The 18,967-nt window shown below is 48.4% G+C and overlaps 1 protein-coding gene across 1 annotated transcript; it reads left to right on the top strand.

Annotated features, from left to right (window-relative positions):
- The first annotated feature begins 109 nt into the window (after positions 1 to 109).
- Positions 110 to 16,322, top strand: fbxl20 (F-box and leucine-rich repeat protein 20). Its single transcript, XM_080009700.1, has 15 exons — positions 110 to 406; positions 3,234 to 3,295; positions 4,274 to 4,328; positions 4,594 to 4,668; positions 5,181 to 5,275; positions 6,841 to 6,909; positions 7,057 to 7,152; positions 8,113 to 8,239; positions 9,788 to 9,862; positions 11,309 to 11,439; positions 11,644 to 11,704; positions 11,885 to 11,929; positions 12,264 to 12,320; positions 13,227 to 13,439; positions 13,922 to 16,322. The coding sequence occupies exons 1-15, from the start codon at positions 365 to 367 to the stop codon at positions 14,027 to 14,029; spliced, it is 1,311 nt and encodes a 436-aa protein (XP_079865826.1). The 5' UTR covers positions 110 to 364; the 3' UTR covers positions 14,030 to 16,322.
- Positions 16,323 to 18,967: the final 2,645 nt, after the last annotated feature.

The following is an 18,967-nucleotide window of genomic DNA, read 5'->3' as shown; positions in this document are numbered from 1 at the left end:
TTATCTTCTAGGTGACGCGCGGGGGGGGGGCTCTAATGTCAACTTTAATTTCGGGCTCCGGGTGTTTATTTGGCTTATTGTGTGTCTGGCAGGGGGAGGAGGAGAGGGCGAAGCCGCGGCACCTTCCGTCCAGACAGGGGGCCGGCCGGCGTCGGCGTTGCAGGCCGAGCGAAAACAATGAAATAAGCGGAGCCACCGCCGCAGCTACCGACGGGACGGTAGCATGGTAGTTCCGGGGAGGAATCCAGAAGAAAAGGGCCGATATCCCGACGCCGCGGCGCCCGTCGCACCGTATCGCCCGGTGGTGGTCGCAGCGTTGTTGTTATTATCTCGCTGATCGCGTCGGGAAGAAGCTCCGTCCGCGATGGGGAAGGAGGTGAACGGCGTCTCCCGGAGCCGGTTTGAGGTGAGCTCCCCGACACGCAGATACATGACATTATTTTTTAATAATCCACCGAAGGCTTTGTTGACGTGTTGGACACGGGCCCGCGCGGTGTCTGTCGCTGGGTTTATTAAAAAAAACCAAAAACTGCGCTGTTCGCTTCGATCCGCAGTCCCTGTGTGTTTTGGGTCAAGCGCCGTTGTTTGTCGCAACATCAACGTGAACGACGATCGTATTTTTTATTGTCATTATTATTATTTCGGTCCGGGGAATCGAGGTGTTTTATCCCCCGGTAAGCCAGCCATGTGCTTGCTTCCTGAAACCGTGGATTTAACGTTTAAATGCCCCCGAAACGCCGTCCTCCATTCCCTTTGTGCAGTCAAAAACAAAAGACAATGACACTCGCTGGCAGCCCTCACACCCACTGCAAATTCCGCCACAACACCACAAACGTACTGGTTTCACTCTTCCGAGATGTACGAACGGAACAACTGCGCTCGGTGGTGTTTTTGTTTTGGAGCCGGGTGGCGAAGCGGGGCGCGGCGATGCCCGTGGCCGCGGAGGGCGCGGGGGGCCTCGGCTGGCGACGGCCGCACGGACCCCGGTGGATCGATCCGCCATGGCCCCACCGGGCTTTCCCCAAATAACTTGTCAACGCCGACTGGCCAGGCCTGTTCGGATACTGGGGAGCTTCGTTTCATGGTGTGTACGTGCTGCTACTTGCGTGACATGAACGCAAAGAATAAACTTCGCCCCCTAGAAATAAACAACGCATGTGGATGAGGTGGTCCACCCAGTGTGTATACTGTATACTAGTGTATGTATTAGCTTCATGACACTGGCCTGCATACCCCCGAGTTGTTTAATCCATAGCGGGCGTGGGATTTGTGTGGTTTTATTTTTTGTTAATGGTGCAACAGCTGACGGCTTAAGATCCAGGCCCCTATACTTTCTGGCCTGACAGCTGCATGGGTCCTGATGTCCTCTGTATTGGCTTATAACAATGGATTTCAAGCAGTTTGGAGCACGGTTATGGCTTAGGTGACATTCCCGTACGCATAATTGGGAAAAGTGATGTTATCAGGGATATTTTAGCCAGCTACCGGAGCGGGGGAACTCAGGAAATCCCAAGGCAACAAACCCAGCTCTACTGGACACTGCCCTGTGGCCATAATGCCCACATTTAGGAACTCTCCGGGTTATCCAATGCCTACTTTACAATTGTGACATTGTATGGTCGTTTGCGCATCTGGTTCTTTTGGAAATGTCTGTGGATTATTTATGTGCTGTGCTCCTGAAAGGCAAACTGTCAGGGTAAATGTGCCCCAATTCCAAATGCAAAATGTCTGTCCTGTCCTCTCCCGTCAGAATTCTACACGTCCATGCTGGCAGGCAGCCCCTACATGGACAGCCGTGTGTGTGTGTGTGTGTGTGTGTGTGTGTGTGTGTGTGTGTGTGTGTGTGTGTGTGTGTGTGTGTGTGTGTGTGTGTGTGTGTGTGTGAACTCTTGCTCACTCCAGCTCTCGTCATTTGTGTGTGCATGTGAGAGACATTGGAGAGTCTTTGACCTCGAGCTCACTGGGTTTTTAAAGGTCCAGTCGTTAATTTCACAGGCAGAGACTTTCTGTTTGTGTGAGCTGAGAGGAGCATTTCCAGAATTAAACTAAAGTGTTGTGTATTCTAAACACATTCTACGGTCAAATGACATCACATACGACCCAACGCTTCTGTGAATCCTCCCTTGAGTCTATGGACGGCTATTTTGCTTTTTTTATTTTATTTATTTATTTTTGGCACATTTGTCTTTGAAAGCCTAGTTGTCAGGCAGGTTGAATCGGTTGCAGCCAATTTTATGTTTGTCTTGTCATGAATGTTTGCCAAGCTCAAATGCTTCTATATAAACTTTATTGACACAGCAAACCTACACTTTCCATTTAACCATTCCTAGTTTTTAGACCCTTGTGGCTTATTTTGCACTGGATTTGAACCCGTAACTACTTTAATGTCCCCGTTTTGATAAAAAAGGAAGCTCACAGAATAGTATCTGGAATCATATGGTCTATTCTTCTAAAAAGCCTCCCAAACCAGTTGGTCCTGGATAAGTTTCCGTGCTCCATAACAGAATTTTGTGCGTGTGCGTGACAGGTTTATCGTGAGTGCTAATAGTTGATGTGTTGCCCTTTTTAGTAAATAAATTCATGCATTTCTTATGAATGTCAGCTTGCAGTATATCATTTCGGGGGGGTTGCCATGATCAAATGGCGGTAGCCAATGTTATGCCTTGGATATGCTGCCAAATGTAGTTTTAAATAAAATGTGATATCACCGTTACTTAAAACATGTTCAAAAACTTCACTAAGAGATGACTGCGAGGATGATGTGAGTTCCCATTTTCAGCGGTGAGTGGTACGTTTCTCAACAGTTAAGCATTCAGCGAGGCTGTGCTATTTATAGTTATTAATGATGGGAACCAACATTTAACCGCCAAGGCCTGGTTTGAAAAGTAGTGAACATCTGTGTTTGAATACAAACCGATACGGACAGAGTAGCACAGTAACGCAGATAGCATGGTGCTCCACCCGTCTAGATGATGCACAGAATGGACGTGGGCTCCAATCACAACATTTTGGAGGACAGTTTTGTCCCGCGCTCCACCATCTGCCCCCCCCTCCTTTTTTTTTTATTATTTTTATTTATTTTTCAAGCCTTGACATCTAACCTTTCTCAGCTCATGAGATTGAAGCGGTCACATCCTTGAGCCGCGGACGTGCTCCGTCCCCGAGCCGAGAGCGACGGCCGGGGCTGAGTCGGGCCTGGCCTCGCCTTACCCTGTCCCCTCCCTCTTTTTCAGATGTTCTCAAACAGCGACGAGGCCGTCATCAATAAGAAGCTGCCCAAGGAGCTGTTGCTACGGTGAGAGACTGTTTCCAAGCACCACAGTCAGAATTGAAAGTGTGTCGGGTTGTTTGAGATAAAAACCAGCGGCTCCTACGACCTGAGACACACACACACACACACACACACACACACACACACACACACACACACACACACACAAACCACTGTCTATGGCAAATAAACACACACATACTCTGATTGACACTGTCATGTAAACAGAAGATTAAGCAATAGAATGGAGACAAAGACAGACATTGACTTTAACTTTTTGCCCGACAAATCATCCCGCCAGCAACGATCTGCAGTTCTACCCTCACGGCCAACACCCCTGCTTTGCCCTCCGCCGTGCTAAACCGGTAATTAAAAACAGATGCTCGGGGGCTATAAAACATTGAAATCAATGCAAGGGGGGGAGGAAAAAAAAAATTCAGGAGCCCCTGTGCAAACAGAAAATGGAGGCCATAACTCAAGCCTGGGCCTCGCCAGCCGAGTTGCCCCAGCCGGAGCTGCTGACGGTGCAGGGCCTGATTTACCGGGAGCAATGGGACCGGCGGACCGCCTGGGTTTTCACGCAGCGCCATGAGCTCTGTGCGGGCGCAGGGTGGGGAAGTCACAGGCCACGTGGAGCCAAGTAATATCAAGACAATGTACTTTTCTGAGTCAAATCTTTTTTTTTAATTTTTTTTTTAATTTTTATATTTTTAAGAAATAATACTAACAATACAAATCTTTCCATTGACTTGAGGCGTTGGTTACGTTTCGCCCTTTAACTCACCAAGCGTGGATGCCATCCACTCCACTGGTAACACTTAAAACACAGTGGACTCTGCCACGAAACACACAGACGCTCAGCGCAGAGCGCAGCAGGAGCAGCCCCCGCAGCGTGCACGAGGCTCCGTCGGGCAGGAACTGGGTGGGGTTGGAGAGTCTTACCCTGGCAGCGGGGCACAGGGATTCTAAACCCCCCCCCCCCCCCCCCTGTCTGTTTTCCAGAATTTTCTCCTTTCTGGACGTGGTGACTCTCTGTCGCTGTGCCCAGGTCTCCCGGGTGAGTCTCTCTCTCTCTCTCTCTCTCTCTCTCTCTCTCTCTCTCTCTCTCTCTCTCTCTCTCTCTCTCTCTCTCTCTCTCTCTCTCTCTCTCTCTCTCTCTCTCTCTCTCTCTCTCTCTCCCTCTCCCTCTCCCTCTCCCTCTCCCTCTCTGTGTGTGTGTGTGTGTGTGTGTGTGTGTGTGTGTGTCAGCGTTTGGTGCTTCCTGCATGTCTTTTTAGTTGTGAGAGAAATATTAACCTTCAAGTGTTCCTCCCGCCCCTCAGTCCTGGAACGTTCTGGCCTTGGATGGCAGCAACTGGCAAAGAATCGACCTGTTTGACTTCCAGAGAGACATTGAGGTACGAGTCACGCCAACCTCCTGCGTCCGTCAGCCATTTCGCATCTTTCCTTCATGTTCCTGAAACACCCGTCTCGTTTGTGAAACGTGAAAAGAAAACATTTGAAAAATGATAATAGAGGTGTTTTTTCTCCCTCGATATGTACTAATGAAATTTCCTCCCGGCAAATTCACATGTTTGTCGCGTATGGAAATGGAGAAAATCAAAAAATCCAACAAGTACGAGAGAGAAAATAAAAATGTAATTCAATTTTGTAATGGGAAAAAAACCCAGCACATTTCTATTTTTTTGTTTGTTTACAAACACAATATTACATTCTCTTCCATTTTCTTGTAATGTACTTTGTTTTTGTAGATTTACGCTGTGTTACTCTGTGATGTTATTCAACCCTAATTGATTCCACGGCAGATTCGTATATTTTCACGCAAATAAACAAGGCTCATACAAACGGTTTGACCAGTTAGAAGTGTGGTTAGTTTAGTGGTTGAAATATGACCCCGTGTCGGACGCAGGGTCGCGTGGTGGAGAACATCTCCAAGCGATGTGGGGGTTTCCTGCGGAGGCTGAGTCTGCGAGGCTGCCTGGGGGTAGGAGACAGCGCCTTAAGGTGAGGCTCCTCACATCATCCACCTTTCTGTAGGGGTTGGTTGAGAGCCAGATCATCCTGTGGTGATACGGTGAACTGACGAACTGATGGTTGAATCCACGAAGACGTCACAGACCGACATCACATCCTTGAACTGGAAAATAACACATTTACCCCAAAAGGAAGAAGAGAGGGACACGGGAGTCTACTCCACCTCCCTCTACTCTACCTCTGGTGTCCCTCTATGCTACTTCTACCTCTACTCTACCTCCCTCTACCCTACTTCTGTCTAAACTCTTCCCTACTCCCCCTGTACCCCACCTCCCGTTTTTCTACCTCCCTGCACTCTATCTACCGCTACTCCATCTCTACTCTACCTCTAACCTATTCTATTTCTGCTCTTGTCTACCTCTACTTTGCGCTACCTCCCTACACTCTATCTGTACTCTACCCCCCTCTACTCTAACTCTACCACCCTCCACTCCACCCCTACTCTATCCTCCCTCTACTCTACCCCCAAGCACTCCACCCCACCCCTACTCTACTTCTACTCTACCTCTACTCTAAACTTCCTCTACTCTACCCCATTCTACTCTGCTCAAGTTTACCTCTACTCTACCTCCATGTCTACCTCTACTCTATTCTACTTCTGCTCTAGTTGACCTCTACTCTAACCTCCCTCTACTCTACCCTATTGTATTGATACTCCTACCTACTACCCTACCTCCTCCTACTCCTACCTCTACTGTACTCTACTCCACCTCCCTACACTGTAGCTCTACTCTACCTCTACTCCATTCTACTTCTGCTCTAGTCTACCTCTCTCTACTGTACCCCCATGCACTCCACCCCTACCCTACTCTACCTCTACTCTACCCAACCACTCTACCCCATTCTACTTCTGCTCTAGTATACCTATACTCTACTTTATCTCCCATCTACCTGTACTCTACCTCTACTCTATAGTACTTCTGTTCTAGTCTACCTCTACCCCTACTGTAACCTCCCTCTTCTCTACCTCCCTACGCTCTACCTCTACTCTACCTCCCTACACTCTACTCCTACTCTAACCTCCCTCTACTCTCCCTTTACTCTACCTGTACCCTATTGTATTTCTGCTCTAGTCTATCTCTACTCTACCCCCTACACTCTGTCTACCTCTACTCTATTCTGCTTCTGCTCTAGTCTACCTCTACTCTAACCTCCTTCAACCCTATTCTATTTCTGCTCTAACTCTACTCCACAGTTTTTGCCAGTCTCTGGACTAAAATAGATGTTAGGATTTGATTCATTAATTACCAGTAGTCAATATATAGATGATAAAGCTACGTTCGATATAAGACTGGGTCATTATTTGATATTTATCTCTGTCTATCATGAGTCTGTAGCTGGACAGAGGGACTATTGCTCACTGAATTTGTGGCTACTGTTAATACTTTGGTTCTTTGCATTTTGTCAATGTTGAAAATTTGTTGTTGGTCTTTTTGTGATACAGTGTAAGATATTTATCAACTATGAATTATTTTCTCCGAAAATTACCATCTAGTCTCCAAACATCCGATCTGAGTGTGGCCTTTTTCCTACAGAACGTTCTCCCAGAACTGCAGGAATATCGAGCTGCTGAGCCTCAACGGCTGCACCAAGATCACCGACAGGTTGTGTGTGTGTGTGTGTGTGTGTGTGTGTGTGTGTGTGTGTGTGTGTGTGTGTGTGTGTGTGTGTGTGTGTGTGTGTGTGTGTGTGTGTGTGTGTGTGTGTGTGTGTGTGTGTGTGACCACTGTGCTGTGCCTCTTTCCCTGCAGCACGTGCAACAGCCTCAGTAAGTTCTGTCCCAAACTGAAGCACCTGGATCTGGCGTCGTGCACCTCCATCACCAACCTGTCGCTGCGAGCGCTCAGGTGGGCACATCACGCTGTTCCGACGAGCTCTCACGCTTTCTGTCTGTTTTTCTCTGTTCTTACTGTGTCTCTCCCTTAAACTCTCTGCTACCCATTTCTCACTGCACCGAAAAGCCTGGTAACACACGCTGACATCTGGCATTTGTCACCAGTCGGAAAGGAAAAATCCGGGTGTCAGTCCCGGGTCAAATGACCCTGCAATAGACACTGTTTTTTTTTATCGGCTCCACCTCCGATCGGCTCTGATGTGAACAGGACATCCGGGTCAACTCACTAATTTTGGCCCCTGCTAACGGCGCGATGCGACGCAGCATTGATGTTACCTACGCTACCACGTTAACAGACAGGAATATCAGTGTATCATTCGATTTGTTCATATCCCATTTAGAATCCAAAATCATAAGTTAATTACTTTTTTCCTACATGGGGGACCATGTTTAGGGAGTAATGTTAGCGAGCACGGAGGAGAATCCCCACGCTCCAAGCCACTCCAGCACCGGCCCAAGCCGGTCTCCCAACCGGAGTAGCCTCTCAGTGCCCCGCCCCTGAAGGACATGGGTGCTCCACGCTGCTTCTACTGTAGTGTTGGGTGTTCACAGACGATCCGATTATTTTGAACAGCTCAAAATACTATTTTTTCCCCCCCAAGTTTCACAGATATCACATGTCGTTTGTTTAAGTTGCTTTCTCCTCTACTGTTTTATTCCCAATTATGCTGGAACCATGACATGCCCCTTTTCCGGTGTGTGGTCGTGACATGGAATGTGCTGCACCAGGGGGAAAAAAAAAATGGGGCATTTCTCCTTGCAATGGGAAAGCTGTCAAGCTCCTAAAATTAATCTCCAATCTCCAGCGCAGAGCTTCTCTTCCTCTCTTGAGATGTGTGATGAACTGGATCCTTCTTGAGTTTGTTCATGTTATTTAAAATGTCTCACCACGTCTCCCTCCTCCGCCTCTCAGCGAGGGATGTCCGCTGCTCGAGCAGCTCAACATCTCCTGGTGCGACCAGATCACCAAGGACGGCATCCAGGCCCTGGTGCGCTCCTGCCCCGGCCTCAAGGGGCTGTTCCTCAAGGGCTGCACACAGGTAGGAGGCGCGGGCGGAGGCAGTCGGCACGTAGGATGAGATAAGGATAGGATTTAAGACTTTATTAATCCCCGGAGGGAAATTCAGCCGTTACAGCGGCACAAACAGTGCAGTCGAGGAAGAGAATATAATTAATATGAGAGAGGTGATAACGCATATGTACACAAAGTAACATGGATTGATACTGTACGTTATCGTACCGTAGACTTCGAGTATAAATGTTATAATGGTCAGAATCATGATGATCTTGTGATTGAGTCTTATTAACTCCCAGTAATTCCTAATAATATAATATAAACAAACCTATCACTGTCACACGGATAAATCCTCATTGGCTGTGAAGGGGGATAGATATGGAAAATTGTATATATATTTGACAATTAAAAAATCTCTATGTATTTGTTGTGACAGTCTCACCTGCCACACACCGCCCCACTGGCTTCTTCAGGGCCCTCCAGCACGGAGACACAGTCGATGTGGTTGAGAAGATACCAGTTTGTTGTAGAGAGTGGGCTATGTGGAACAAGCCCTGGAGCATGATGGACATGTGTCGTGACAGGGGCTCCTCTCTTGTGGGGGGATGGAGGTTTTACCTGCAGCTCATTAGACCAATCCATGAGCAACAGGTTTTCAGCCACACTGATCCTGGGCCCAATCACATAGACCCAGGACAGTTGTGGCTGCTCAAACCACACCATCCCCCACACCAAAATTAGTTATTCTATTTTATATTTTTTTATTATTAATAGTTTCAGACTGTTAAGTATTTTTTAATGGTAATGGTCTGTAGAGAAATGCACTGAACCTGAACAGAGCAAATTCCTTATATATGGAAATATATAAGGAGTGTTAAATAAAGTGATTAAAAAAAAAAAAAGATTAAAAAAAATAATAAATATATATATATATATATATATATATATATATATATATATATATATATATATATATATATATGTATATGTTATGACAGCTGTTATGAAGCTGGTTATTCATTTGCTAGGTTGACCCAGGTTAAGAGAAAATGGGGAGATGACCTCAGAGTTGACTTTCTTCAACTCTGAGGTTAGCAAGGGAGGGTTAACTCGTCAAACAAAAATGCATCGATAAAATCTTCAATTTTGTATAAAATCCAATAAATGTAAATGACCACGAGCGATTCACATGCAGCTCAGTTTGACACGACTTGCGCAGACTCGACGGTTGAATATCAGGGCGACGTGATTGTGTGAATACATCAACAAGGGAGAACTGGATTTTGATTTCACTAAAAGCACGGCAGCGGCTTATGAACATTTCATCATCGTTAGCGGAGCGACAGTCCCAGCAAATCCAAACCAGGAGGGGAGAAATAAATAAATAAAAGATGGACGGAGTTTTTAATTATTTCAGAAAATACAATGCAAAATGATACTAGACACGCTTACTGCCATCCCAGTTCTGATTTGACGTATCGTTTAATTGTAGAATAAGAAAAAAAAATGTAATTGGAATTTGACAATCCGCATGCTTCTGTATATGTTTTGTTTGTTTTGTCCAATTTTGCAGCTGGAAGATGAGGCTCTGAAGCACATCGGCTCCCACTGCCCAGATCTGATCACGCTCAACTTGCAGACGTGTTCGGTAAGTTCCCCCCGTCACTCCCCTGACGTTTATCTAATGCGCCGCCTACGCTTCGCCGACACTCCGCCTACGCTTCCCAGACACCTCTCCCGACTCTCCCCCGACGAACCTCCGACATTTATCGAAAGCTCCACCTATACCTCCCCCGACGCCTCCCTCGACGTTTATCTAATGCTCCACCTACGTTTCGCCGCCGCTCCCCCGGTGTCCCCCGGTGTCCCCCGGTGTCCCCCGACGCTTCCCCGATGTCCCCCGATGTTCCCCCGGCGCTCCCCAGACGTTTATTTAACGCTCCACCTATGCTCCACCTAGGCTCCCCCGGGGCACCTCCAATGCTCCACCAACGTTTCTCTGTGTGTTTAATCGGGGCAGCTGATGCACCATTGCCACAGAACTTTTTAGAAATGTAAAAATTTTCAGTAGCGCTCGGGTGTGAGCGTTTCCTCGACGACTCCTTGCTTGGTACAAATGTTCTTGTGTTCATCCTGGTTTTTAGGAGTTTTCAGGTTTTACTGCTTCCAAATATAAACCGTAAAGAAAACCCTCTTTTTAACAAATAATAACAAATAAAAAAAAAAATAACAGACATATTTGTTCTTAAAGCATGAACAGTAGTTGTCTTGTAGTTGTTAATGAATCCACAAAATTTTAGAGTGTCTCAGGAATCAATGTCATTGGTCAAGTTGGGGTCGACGGCATAAAAGTATTAAAAGAGACAATACAATAATAAAAAATAAATAAAAAATATAAAATAAATAAATAAATAGAAAAGTATTGAGTTTTGACACGGAGAGCAGTCGCTCCCCCTCGTTTCCACAACACCGCCGCCCGTGTTTTAAAAGTCGCCGTCGCACTCGACATGAGACGGACCAGGCGCGTACTCCTCAACCCCCCCCCCCCCCCGCCCCCTCCCCCCGAGGCTCTTGAGATCCCTGGCGGTCCTCGGCGATCCATCTCACCGCCGTGTTTATCTCGCGGAGGCTAAGCCGCAGAGTGAGTTGTGCTGTTGGCGCTTCCCTCAGGGGCGTCAAGTGGCGCGTCGGGGAGACGGACCGAGCCCACCCGCCGTGCCCCGCGCGCTGCCGGTCGGGAGCGACGCACCGCGCCGGCAGCCCTGTGTCCGCCGTCGGTTGCCAAGACGGGCAAAGCCGTTGCCAAATATGAATCGTTTTATGACGGAGTAACAACGGTTCTGCATATTTACAACGCAAGGAAGGGGAAACATTCCTTAACTGAAACTGAAATCTGTATTTTCTTCTTTTGTTATATTTAACTTGTTAGTGTTATGTGGGTGGGAAGGTTGATGTTGAGGTTAATAATGAAAGTCTCTCTCGCTCTCTCCCCCTCTCTGTCTCCCCCTCTCTATCTCCCCCTCTACCTCCCCCCCTCCCCCTCCCTCTCTCTCGCTCTCTCTCGCTCTCCCTTCCTCCCCCTCCCTCCGAGCAGCAGATCACAGACGAGGGTCTGATCACGATCTGTCGGGGTTGCCACTGGCTGCAGTCGCTGTGTGTCTCGGGCTGCGCCAACATAACGGACGCCATCCTCCACGCCCTCGGGCAGAACTGCCCCCGTCTCAGGTGAGGACCCCCCTCCCCAGCCCAACACGAGCCACGGAAACACCTTTTTAACAAGCCATGCGGTTTCAGCACCGCCGTTCGATAGGTTGTGTTTCCTTCGACGGGTGGGGAAAATTGACGTTTTCAGGGCAAGAGTTAATGGCTGTGAGTGAGGCTGTCATGGTGCTAATGCCTCCCCTGCCCCACCCCCACCCCCTCTCTCAGAATATTGGAAGTGGCTCGCTGCTCCCAGCTTACGGACGTGGGCTTCACCACACTAGCGCGGGTGAGTGTTGCAGAGCCGGCTCTGTTTACACACCACGCCGCGACGTCGTGGAAGAATACGGTTGGAGTCAAAGTATTGGGGCGAAGCGGCTCAATGCACATGTTCACTTGTGTTAAGTGCTATTTAACTATATACACACAAGCTGCATTGAGTAATAACGCCTGTATATCTTTCTTGCAGAACTGTCATGAACTTGAAAAGATGGATTTGGAGGAATGTGTGCAGGTGGGTTTGCTCTTTTTTATTTATTTTTTTATTTTTTTGGAGTGGGGAATTGTATACACAAAGGCTTCTGTTTATTCACAGCGAAGCAAGAGTTTTCCACTGAAACGGACAAAAAACCCCCGAGGTCAAGGAGCGGAAAAAATGGTGGAATTATTTGCGTGACGCATCACAGTGAATCCACTTCCCATTTAGTGATGTGGCAGCGGGGGTCCGGGGAAGGTTTTGCCGGCGGTTGTTTGTTGGCAAAGTTCTTCCTTTGTGGTATATTATTGTCTGCTTTACAGTGGTTCTATTGTGAAGCGGCCCGTTCACCCTTTTCTCTCGTTCCCGCCAGATCACGGACGGCACGCTGACCCAGCTGTCCATCCACTGTCCCCGGCTGCAGGTCCTGGTAAGTTCCTGCCACGCTTTGGTCGTCGTTGCCGCTGCACGCAACCTGCTGTGGTTTCCGCCGGCGGGTCCAGTGTTTTCCTGTGACCGGAGCGCTGGCAGCCCCTCTCAGCGGTCGCACCGGTTGAACTTTGGCCGCTGACCTCTGACCTCAGCGCGATAACGATTGGTTTGTGCGCTGCGGTCTCTGTTCAGACGGGGTGAACTTTGACCCTGTTTTTTTTTTTGCTGACCTTTCCAAGTACAGCCAGTGATTTTTATTTTTATTTTTTTTTATGATCTTTATCTAGTACGTAGTATGTCAATCAGTGACATCAGAGCCCTACAGAAAGCCATAAGAACTACAGCCACATCGGCAAACGTGTCTGCTCCCCAAAAATGTCAAAATGAACCCAGACGCCTCCCATCCCCGTAACCTACGGTGTCCTCAATCGGACAGAAAGCATTAACTGATAAATTAAAGTTCATTAACAAGTTAAAAGGTGATATGTCTTTTTGCGATTTCCGTTCAAAATGTACAGATTTCATGTTGACTGACACTGTACAGAAATCATAGAAGAAATCTAATTTTTTTGTTTTCTTTCCAAACTTTATTTGAATACTTGATAAATGAAGATTATGGATATGCAAATCGAATCCGCAAGTGGCGCTTCTATCTGCAAAATTACATTTTTCCGTTTCGAGCCCGCCTCCCGACAGGAAGTTACCCATAGCACCCTTCGCTGCGTGGGTCCACGGAGGCGTTCCATAACCCCGGTCCTTGAGTCGAAAGGTCTGACTAAAAGTCCGAAGCTCCCTCCGCCTTTGACGTTCCAAATCGTGCTAGATTAGGTTGGGTCCACACCGGATCGCTGTCGTATGGTCCTGCTTGGCCGAGCTGACCCCCGTCGCGCTGCTTCCCCCCCAGAGCCTGTCTCACTGTGAGCTCATCACCGACGACGGCATCCGGCACCTGGGCAGCGGGCCGTGCGCCCATGACCGCCTGGAGGTGATTGAGCTGGACAACTGCCCGCTGATCACGGACGCCTCGCTGGAGCACCTGAAGAGCTGCCACAGCCTGGACCGGATCGAGCTCTACGACTGCCAGCAGATCACACGGGCCGGCATCAAGAGGCTGCGGGTGAGGGGCTCGGCCGGTGGCGGGGGCGGGGGCGGGCTGCGAAACCGCCGGCATCTATGAAAGAAATCATGATTTGGTGTTTTTACGTCTTTTAAGTTCATTCATTAGTCATTGACGAATATTGTGCTGCCTATAGTTTTATTGTCCCTCAGTCGCCTCCAAAACGCAGTGGGAGTGGCCTCGCCCTGATTAATATTCATGAGCTGACCTTTGAGTGGCAGGTTCAAGCTCGAGAACGTTCGCGTCACGCAAACTCAGCTCAGCGGGTGGGCGCGGCTTCCCGAAAAATCGACGATTTGATCCGTTTGGGCCCCGACGTAAATGGGTTTATCTGAGAGAAAAATGTATTTATTTGTTTGTTTGTTTGTTTATTTATTTATTTAACCGGACGGAATTTTATTTTATTTTTTGGCGCTTCCGTCTCTCCGGCCCCCACGTTTTAACCCCTTCCCAAAACTGTCTCGCTTCCCTCTGCCCCACAGACTCATCTGCCCAACATCAAAGTTCACGCCTACTTCGCCCCCGTGACTCCGCCCCCTTCCGTCGGCGGGAGTCGCCAGAGGTTCTGTCGCTGCTGCGTCCTCTTATGATGTCGAGATGGCCCCCGCCCGCAGCCCGGCATCTGACCCCACCCCCACCCCCACACACACACACACACAAAGACTCCACCCCCATCGCCCGTGGTTACAAGAGTACATGCTGGTGTTTGTCACACCCCCCCCCCCACCCCAGAGAGAGAGACGCGGCATCCCGCGTACAGTCAGACAGGGCGACACGCACGCACACACACACACACACACACACTTAACACCCTGAGCGACTGTCAGTACACCCCACCCGCCCCCCGCCCTGTAGTCTCCAGACAGCGCTGCACCATCGCCCGAATCAGATCTCTGCTGTCGAGAGGGATTGGGTTCAGCTTTGAGGAATATATTTCTATCTTTTATTTAGAACGTGTGGAATAGACCATTATGTCAGTGCCTGGGGTGGGGGGTGGGGGGGGGGGGGGTAATTTAGTACTACAACCCAGATTATCATGGCGTCTTCTAAAAATAGTGTGTTTATTTAAAAAAGACCCCCTTTAAGTGTTCCCAGGTCTCTTACTATCTACCTCCAGAAAGAGCTCTGCAGCGGATTTCCACTTCCAGTCGTTAGACGAAACAGGCGCACACACACACACACACACACACACACACACACACACACACACACACACACACACACACACACACACACACACACACACACACACTATAATAATCAACGTATTTTCATTTATTTTTATTTTTTTCTGTTATTTGTACTCACACTACTGAAGTTGTGTCGATGCTTTACCGGCAAAATTTCAATGACTGCTTTCGAATTTAACTTAAATACTCTTACTTACACACACACACACACACACACACACACACACACACACACACACACACACACACTGCACCAAGTTAACCACCCCTTCCCTCCGTTTCTCTTTCTCTCTCTGCATCAAAAAAGAGACAGTTTCATATTTTTCTACAACGGACACCAATGAAGACTTAAAACGCTGGGACTCCCAAGATGCCAAATGATGAATGTGACGACTCTTTTTATTATTATTATTTTTTTCTTAATTGTCTTTTTTTTTTTTTTTTTTTTTTCCTTCCAAAACCCAAACGTCTGGACCGCGGCGGTTCCAACGGAACGGAAGTGTGTAGGTTGTTTCTTCTTTGTGTGTGTGTGTGTGTGTGTGTGTGTGTGTGTGTGTGTGTGTGTGTGTGTGTGTGTGTGTGTGTGTGTGTGTGTGTGTGTGTGTGTGTGCGCGTGCGCGTGCGTGCGTGTGTGTGTGAGTGAGACGCGGCTTTGTAGATTTCAATCCGAAAAGGCGCAGAACCACACGTGGGCTTTGGACTGAAGATCACGGAGCCGACGCCGGCCATGATTTAAAAAAAAAAAAAAAAAAAAAAACCCCGTTCGAACGGACTGTGCTTGTCGTGGAAACGGGAAAGAAAAAGCCGGCGGAAAACAATCCCAAGGATCTATTTCCCAATGAGTTTGCTTTCCATTGGTTTTGCGTCGGTTACGCTTCTGAATCTTATTTCATTTCATTTCTTTTGAGGGACCGTGGAAACCGCACGTGCACACACAGAGGTGATGGAGGGTGTGGAAGTGTCCCGTGACCTCCTCCACCCTCCGCCCGAGAGGAGGAGGAGGAGGAGTAGGAGGAGGAGGAGGAGGAGGAGGAGGAAGGCTGAACCCCCGCGCACAATCCAGCCCCAGCGACGGACACTTTGTTGTGGGCTGGGGACGGACGGACGGGAAGACGGACGGACGGACGGACGGACAGAGGGGCGCGGCGACGGTGTGAAATATCAAAACACGCAAATCTCACGAAGCCCTTTTTTCTCCGACGGACGAGCTCCCGTCGCACTTCCCGCCGCTTTCACCCGGCGTCCCCTCCCCGGATGGACGGCGTGGGAGCGTCCCACGTCTCCTTTCCTGTCCCTTCTTTTATTCTTTGGCGTGCTCTTCGAGTGGGGCCGTCGTTTTTTTTTTTTTTTTTTTTAATTTCATTTAATTTTGAATGTGTTTCCACGCAGAGAATGTCCCGGACCGTTCCTTCGGGGCCTCGGCAGCGTCCGGATCCCGATTTCCCCCCCCCGTTGCCGTGCGCTCTCCTTTCATCACCTTAAACTCGGATGCGTTCATACTCTGAGCGGCTCTCTCCGCTCACGAAAACAAAACAAAACGTGAATCGCTATGAATAGTACGGGGTGTTTGTTGCCTAAATAACATGCTTAACGCTCTCCCTCCCTCCCTCCCTCCCTCGGCAGAGCCCTTTACCGATCTGTGTCTGAGGATGCGAGGAGCCGACACGCAGAACATTCCGAATGACGACCGAGCTCCACGGGAGGTTAGGGTGGGAGTGGGTGGGGTTTGCCCGGAATATGTAATTCGCTGGACTCCCCCCCCCCCCCCCCCCGCGCGCTTCATTAAAGTGTTTTGTACCCGGTTCCAGGGTCGGAGAACGAGCCTCCATGCCGCTTGTGTCGCCACCACGGGCGTTTTTACAATCAAAAACCACATTTTGGTGTTTTAAACCCAGAAGAAGAGAAAAAAAAAAAGACAAGAAAATAAATGAGAGTCAAAGATGACGCTAAATATACTTATTTTTTATTTTATTTTATTATTCTTTTTTTTCCCCCCATTCCCAAAAGAAAAGATATTCTTTGGACAGCAGGACGTGTAGTACCGGCTCCCCACCCGTTGCTCCGGAAGATGGTTCGGCCCGTTTCGTGCACACGTTGGTCCCAAACACTGGAGCAGAGCCGTGCTTCACGGCGGAATCTACAGTGGACGCCTGAGGAATTACAAAATACAATTTTGACGATGACTGTAGTTCATAAAATTACTGTATTTTTTTTTTTCCTTTTTCTTTTGTTTTATTTGATCTTTTTCTTTTTTTTTTTTTTTACAATTAACCGTTATAAATGAATATGTATGTATGAATAAATATATACCTATATTATTAAGACATGTCTGTTAGTGTTCTTGCCTTATAGGAGGAGTGTAGCAGAGCCCACGTCAATGTGTTTGTTTTGATTTTAAATGTAATTGTGTGTATGTTCTACCTTCTATCAACACTAGAGGGAGACAACAGACCAGCTGTGATTAAATGCTGGTCAAGTTTCTAAGTGACGTTAATGCACTGTTGGCAAAAGTATATTTACTACACTTCTATTAGAAGGGTACAGCTATAGAGCAGTTGATGAACTTGAGAGGTATATGACAGATATAAAAGCCCACTTTTGAGGAAACGGGTAATCTAACAGGAGAACAGCATCTAAATGTTTAAATTACTGCCTGCTTGAATTTTTCTTTTTATTTTATGTTTATTGTTCATAACTTTGACTTTACGGACCCCATTAGATAAGATTTTGTCTTTCCTGAGACCCCAATCTGAGCAGGTCTTTATTGTTGGATCTGTTTCAATCCAAACCTCGACACCTGCGCATTCTGTAGTTAGTGAAAATATGATCAAAACTGTCATTGTTGTACATCTTATAATGGTGCTACGGTCTTGTAAACGAAACAGTGGTGAAATCTGACTACTAATCATTTTGCTGGGCACCCCCTGGAACCTCTTGGACGACCCCCGAGGGTCCCCGGACCCCACGTTGAGCACCACCGCCTCCTGTCCTGACCGCCCAGAACGAGGCGGCGTTGGGGTAGAACATCCAAACCGGCGCCCGTCTTCGAACAATCGATCAATGCAGGTCCTGAGTAAATACTGTGTGGAACCTGAGCTGCTTATCCAATGAGTGATGACACCACCACCTCCTCCACCACCACCGGGTCCCTAGACAAACCCTGCAGGCCGGGAGAGGCCCTTGATGAGGTCCCAGTCCCTGGAGGTGACCTTGTGCTCCAGGAGTCGGGTGCAGTCGGTGGTGGAACGTGCATCTGGGGAAAAGGAAGGTACGTCTCTCCAGCCCTATACACTGTTACCAGATTTTGGACTTCTACTCCGCTGCTTTCCGAAGCAAGCATCCACCCTTCTTACTCCACTTTGTGCTTACATCCAAGTCAGTCCAAGGCATGTTTGTTTATACAGCCCTCGACCACAGTGCCGTCTCAAGGGGCCTCTAAAAAGCCACATTTCACATAGAAATCAACGACTGACTCCTCATCCGGACGAGGAAAAACTCCCAGGAAACCCTCCGGGGGGTAGAGGAGGAGGGGGCCTTGAGGAGGGAGCAGGGAAGGAGGGACCACCCTCCCAGGGGGAGCAGGCTGCCGTGGATGCCGAGTGGGCGACATTATCCTAATGTGATTTAATGTGACACGTCCTCGGATGTTGCGCTTCTACGCAACGTTCAATCCGGAGACGGGGCGAGGGGATTTAGGATGGACGTACGAGCAAGCCAAGGGGGGGGGGGGGGGCGCGTTGCGTCACAGCGCAGACGGCCAGACGGTGTGACGTCCCTCTGTAGTAAAACGTCTATATTTAGACGCGGAGCAAGCCCCGCCCGCCTCGCGGATCCGGTCAAGCGAGTCCCCGGTTTGTAAACGCGCTCCAATCGCTTTGGAGAGGCGGGGCGCGCTTTGCGGTTAAATTCCATCCCTGGTCCGGAGGAGGGAGAGGGGTTCCGGACAGGTGCCCGACCCCAACGCGCTGTCAAACGGCTGTATTTATTTTTTGTTTTGTTTGTTTGTTTGTTTTTTGTTGTTTTTTTTTGTTTAAACGCACATATCGCTCTCAAGCACTTTTCTTCCCCACCCCCTGGGGGGGGGCACAGGAGGAGTTCCAAACCGGACGGCGTCCAGACGTTTTTAACCCCCCTTCCCGTCCGCGCGAGTCTCCATGGAGACGCGTCTCCTCCTTGGACCAAATGGCTTCGGCGCGTCCCGTTGAACGGATGGAGCCGCATCCTCCCCGGCGCACACTTTAGGGGCTTCAAAGTTTTATTTGTATTTTTTTTAATGTTTTTTTGCTTTGCCTCGTAGATATTGTTTTTATTTTTATTTTTTATTTTATTTTCTCCTGG

This window comes from Zeus faber (assembly GCF_960531495.2).
Source record: "Zeus faber genome assembly, chromosome: 11".
Taxonomy (NCBI): Eukaryota; Metazoa; Chordata; class Actinopteri; order Zeiformes; family Zeidae; genus Zeus; species Zeus faber.
Note: the sequence above shows the minus strand (reverse complement) of the source record. Positions and strands in the feature narration are given on the sequence as shown.

Bases quoted from the DNA above. Each gene is read 5' to 3' on its own strand.
- fbxl20 (XM_080009700.1), top strand. From the start codon at position 365: ATGGGGAAGGAGGTGAACGGCGTCTCCCGGAGCCGGTTTGAG. The intron at 407-3,233 runs GTGAGCTCCCCG...CCTCTTTTTCAG, and splicing joins TCTCCCGGAGCCGGTTTGAG to ATGTTCTCAAACAGCGACGA. The intron at 4,329-4,593 runs GTGAGTCTCTCT...CCCGCCCCTCAG, and splicing joins GCTGTGCCCAGGTCTCCCGG to TCCTGGAACGTTCTGGCCTT.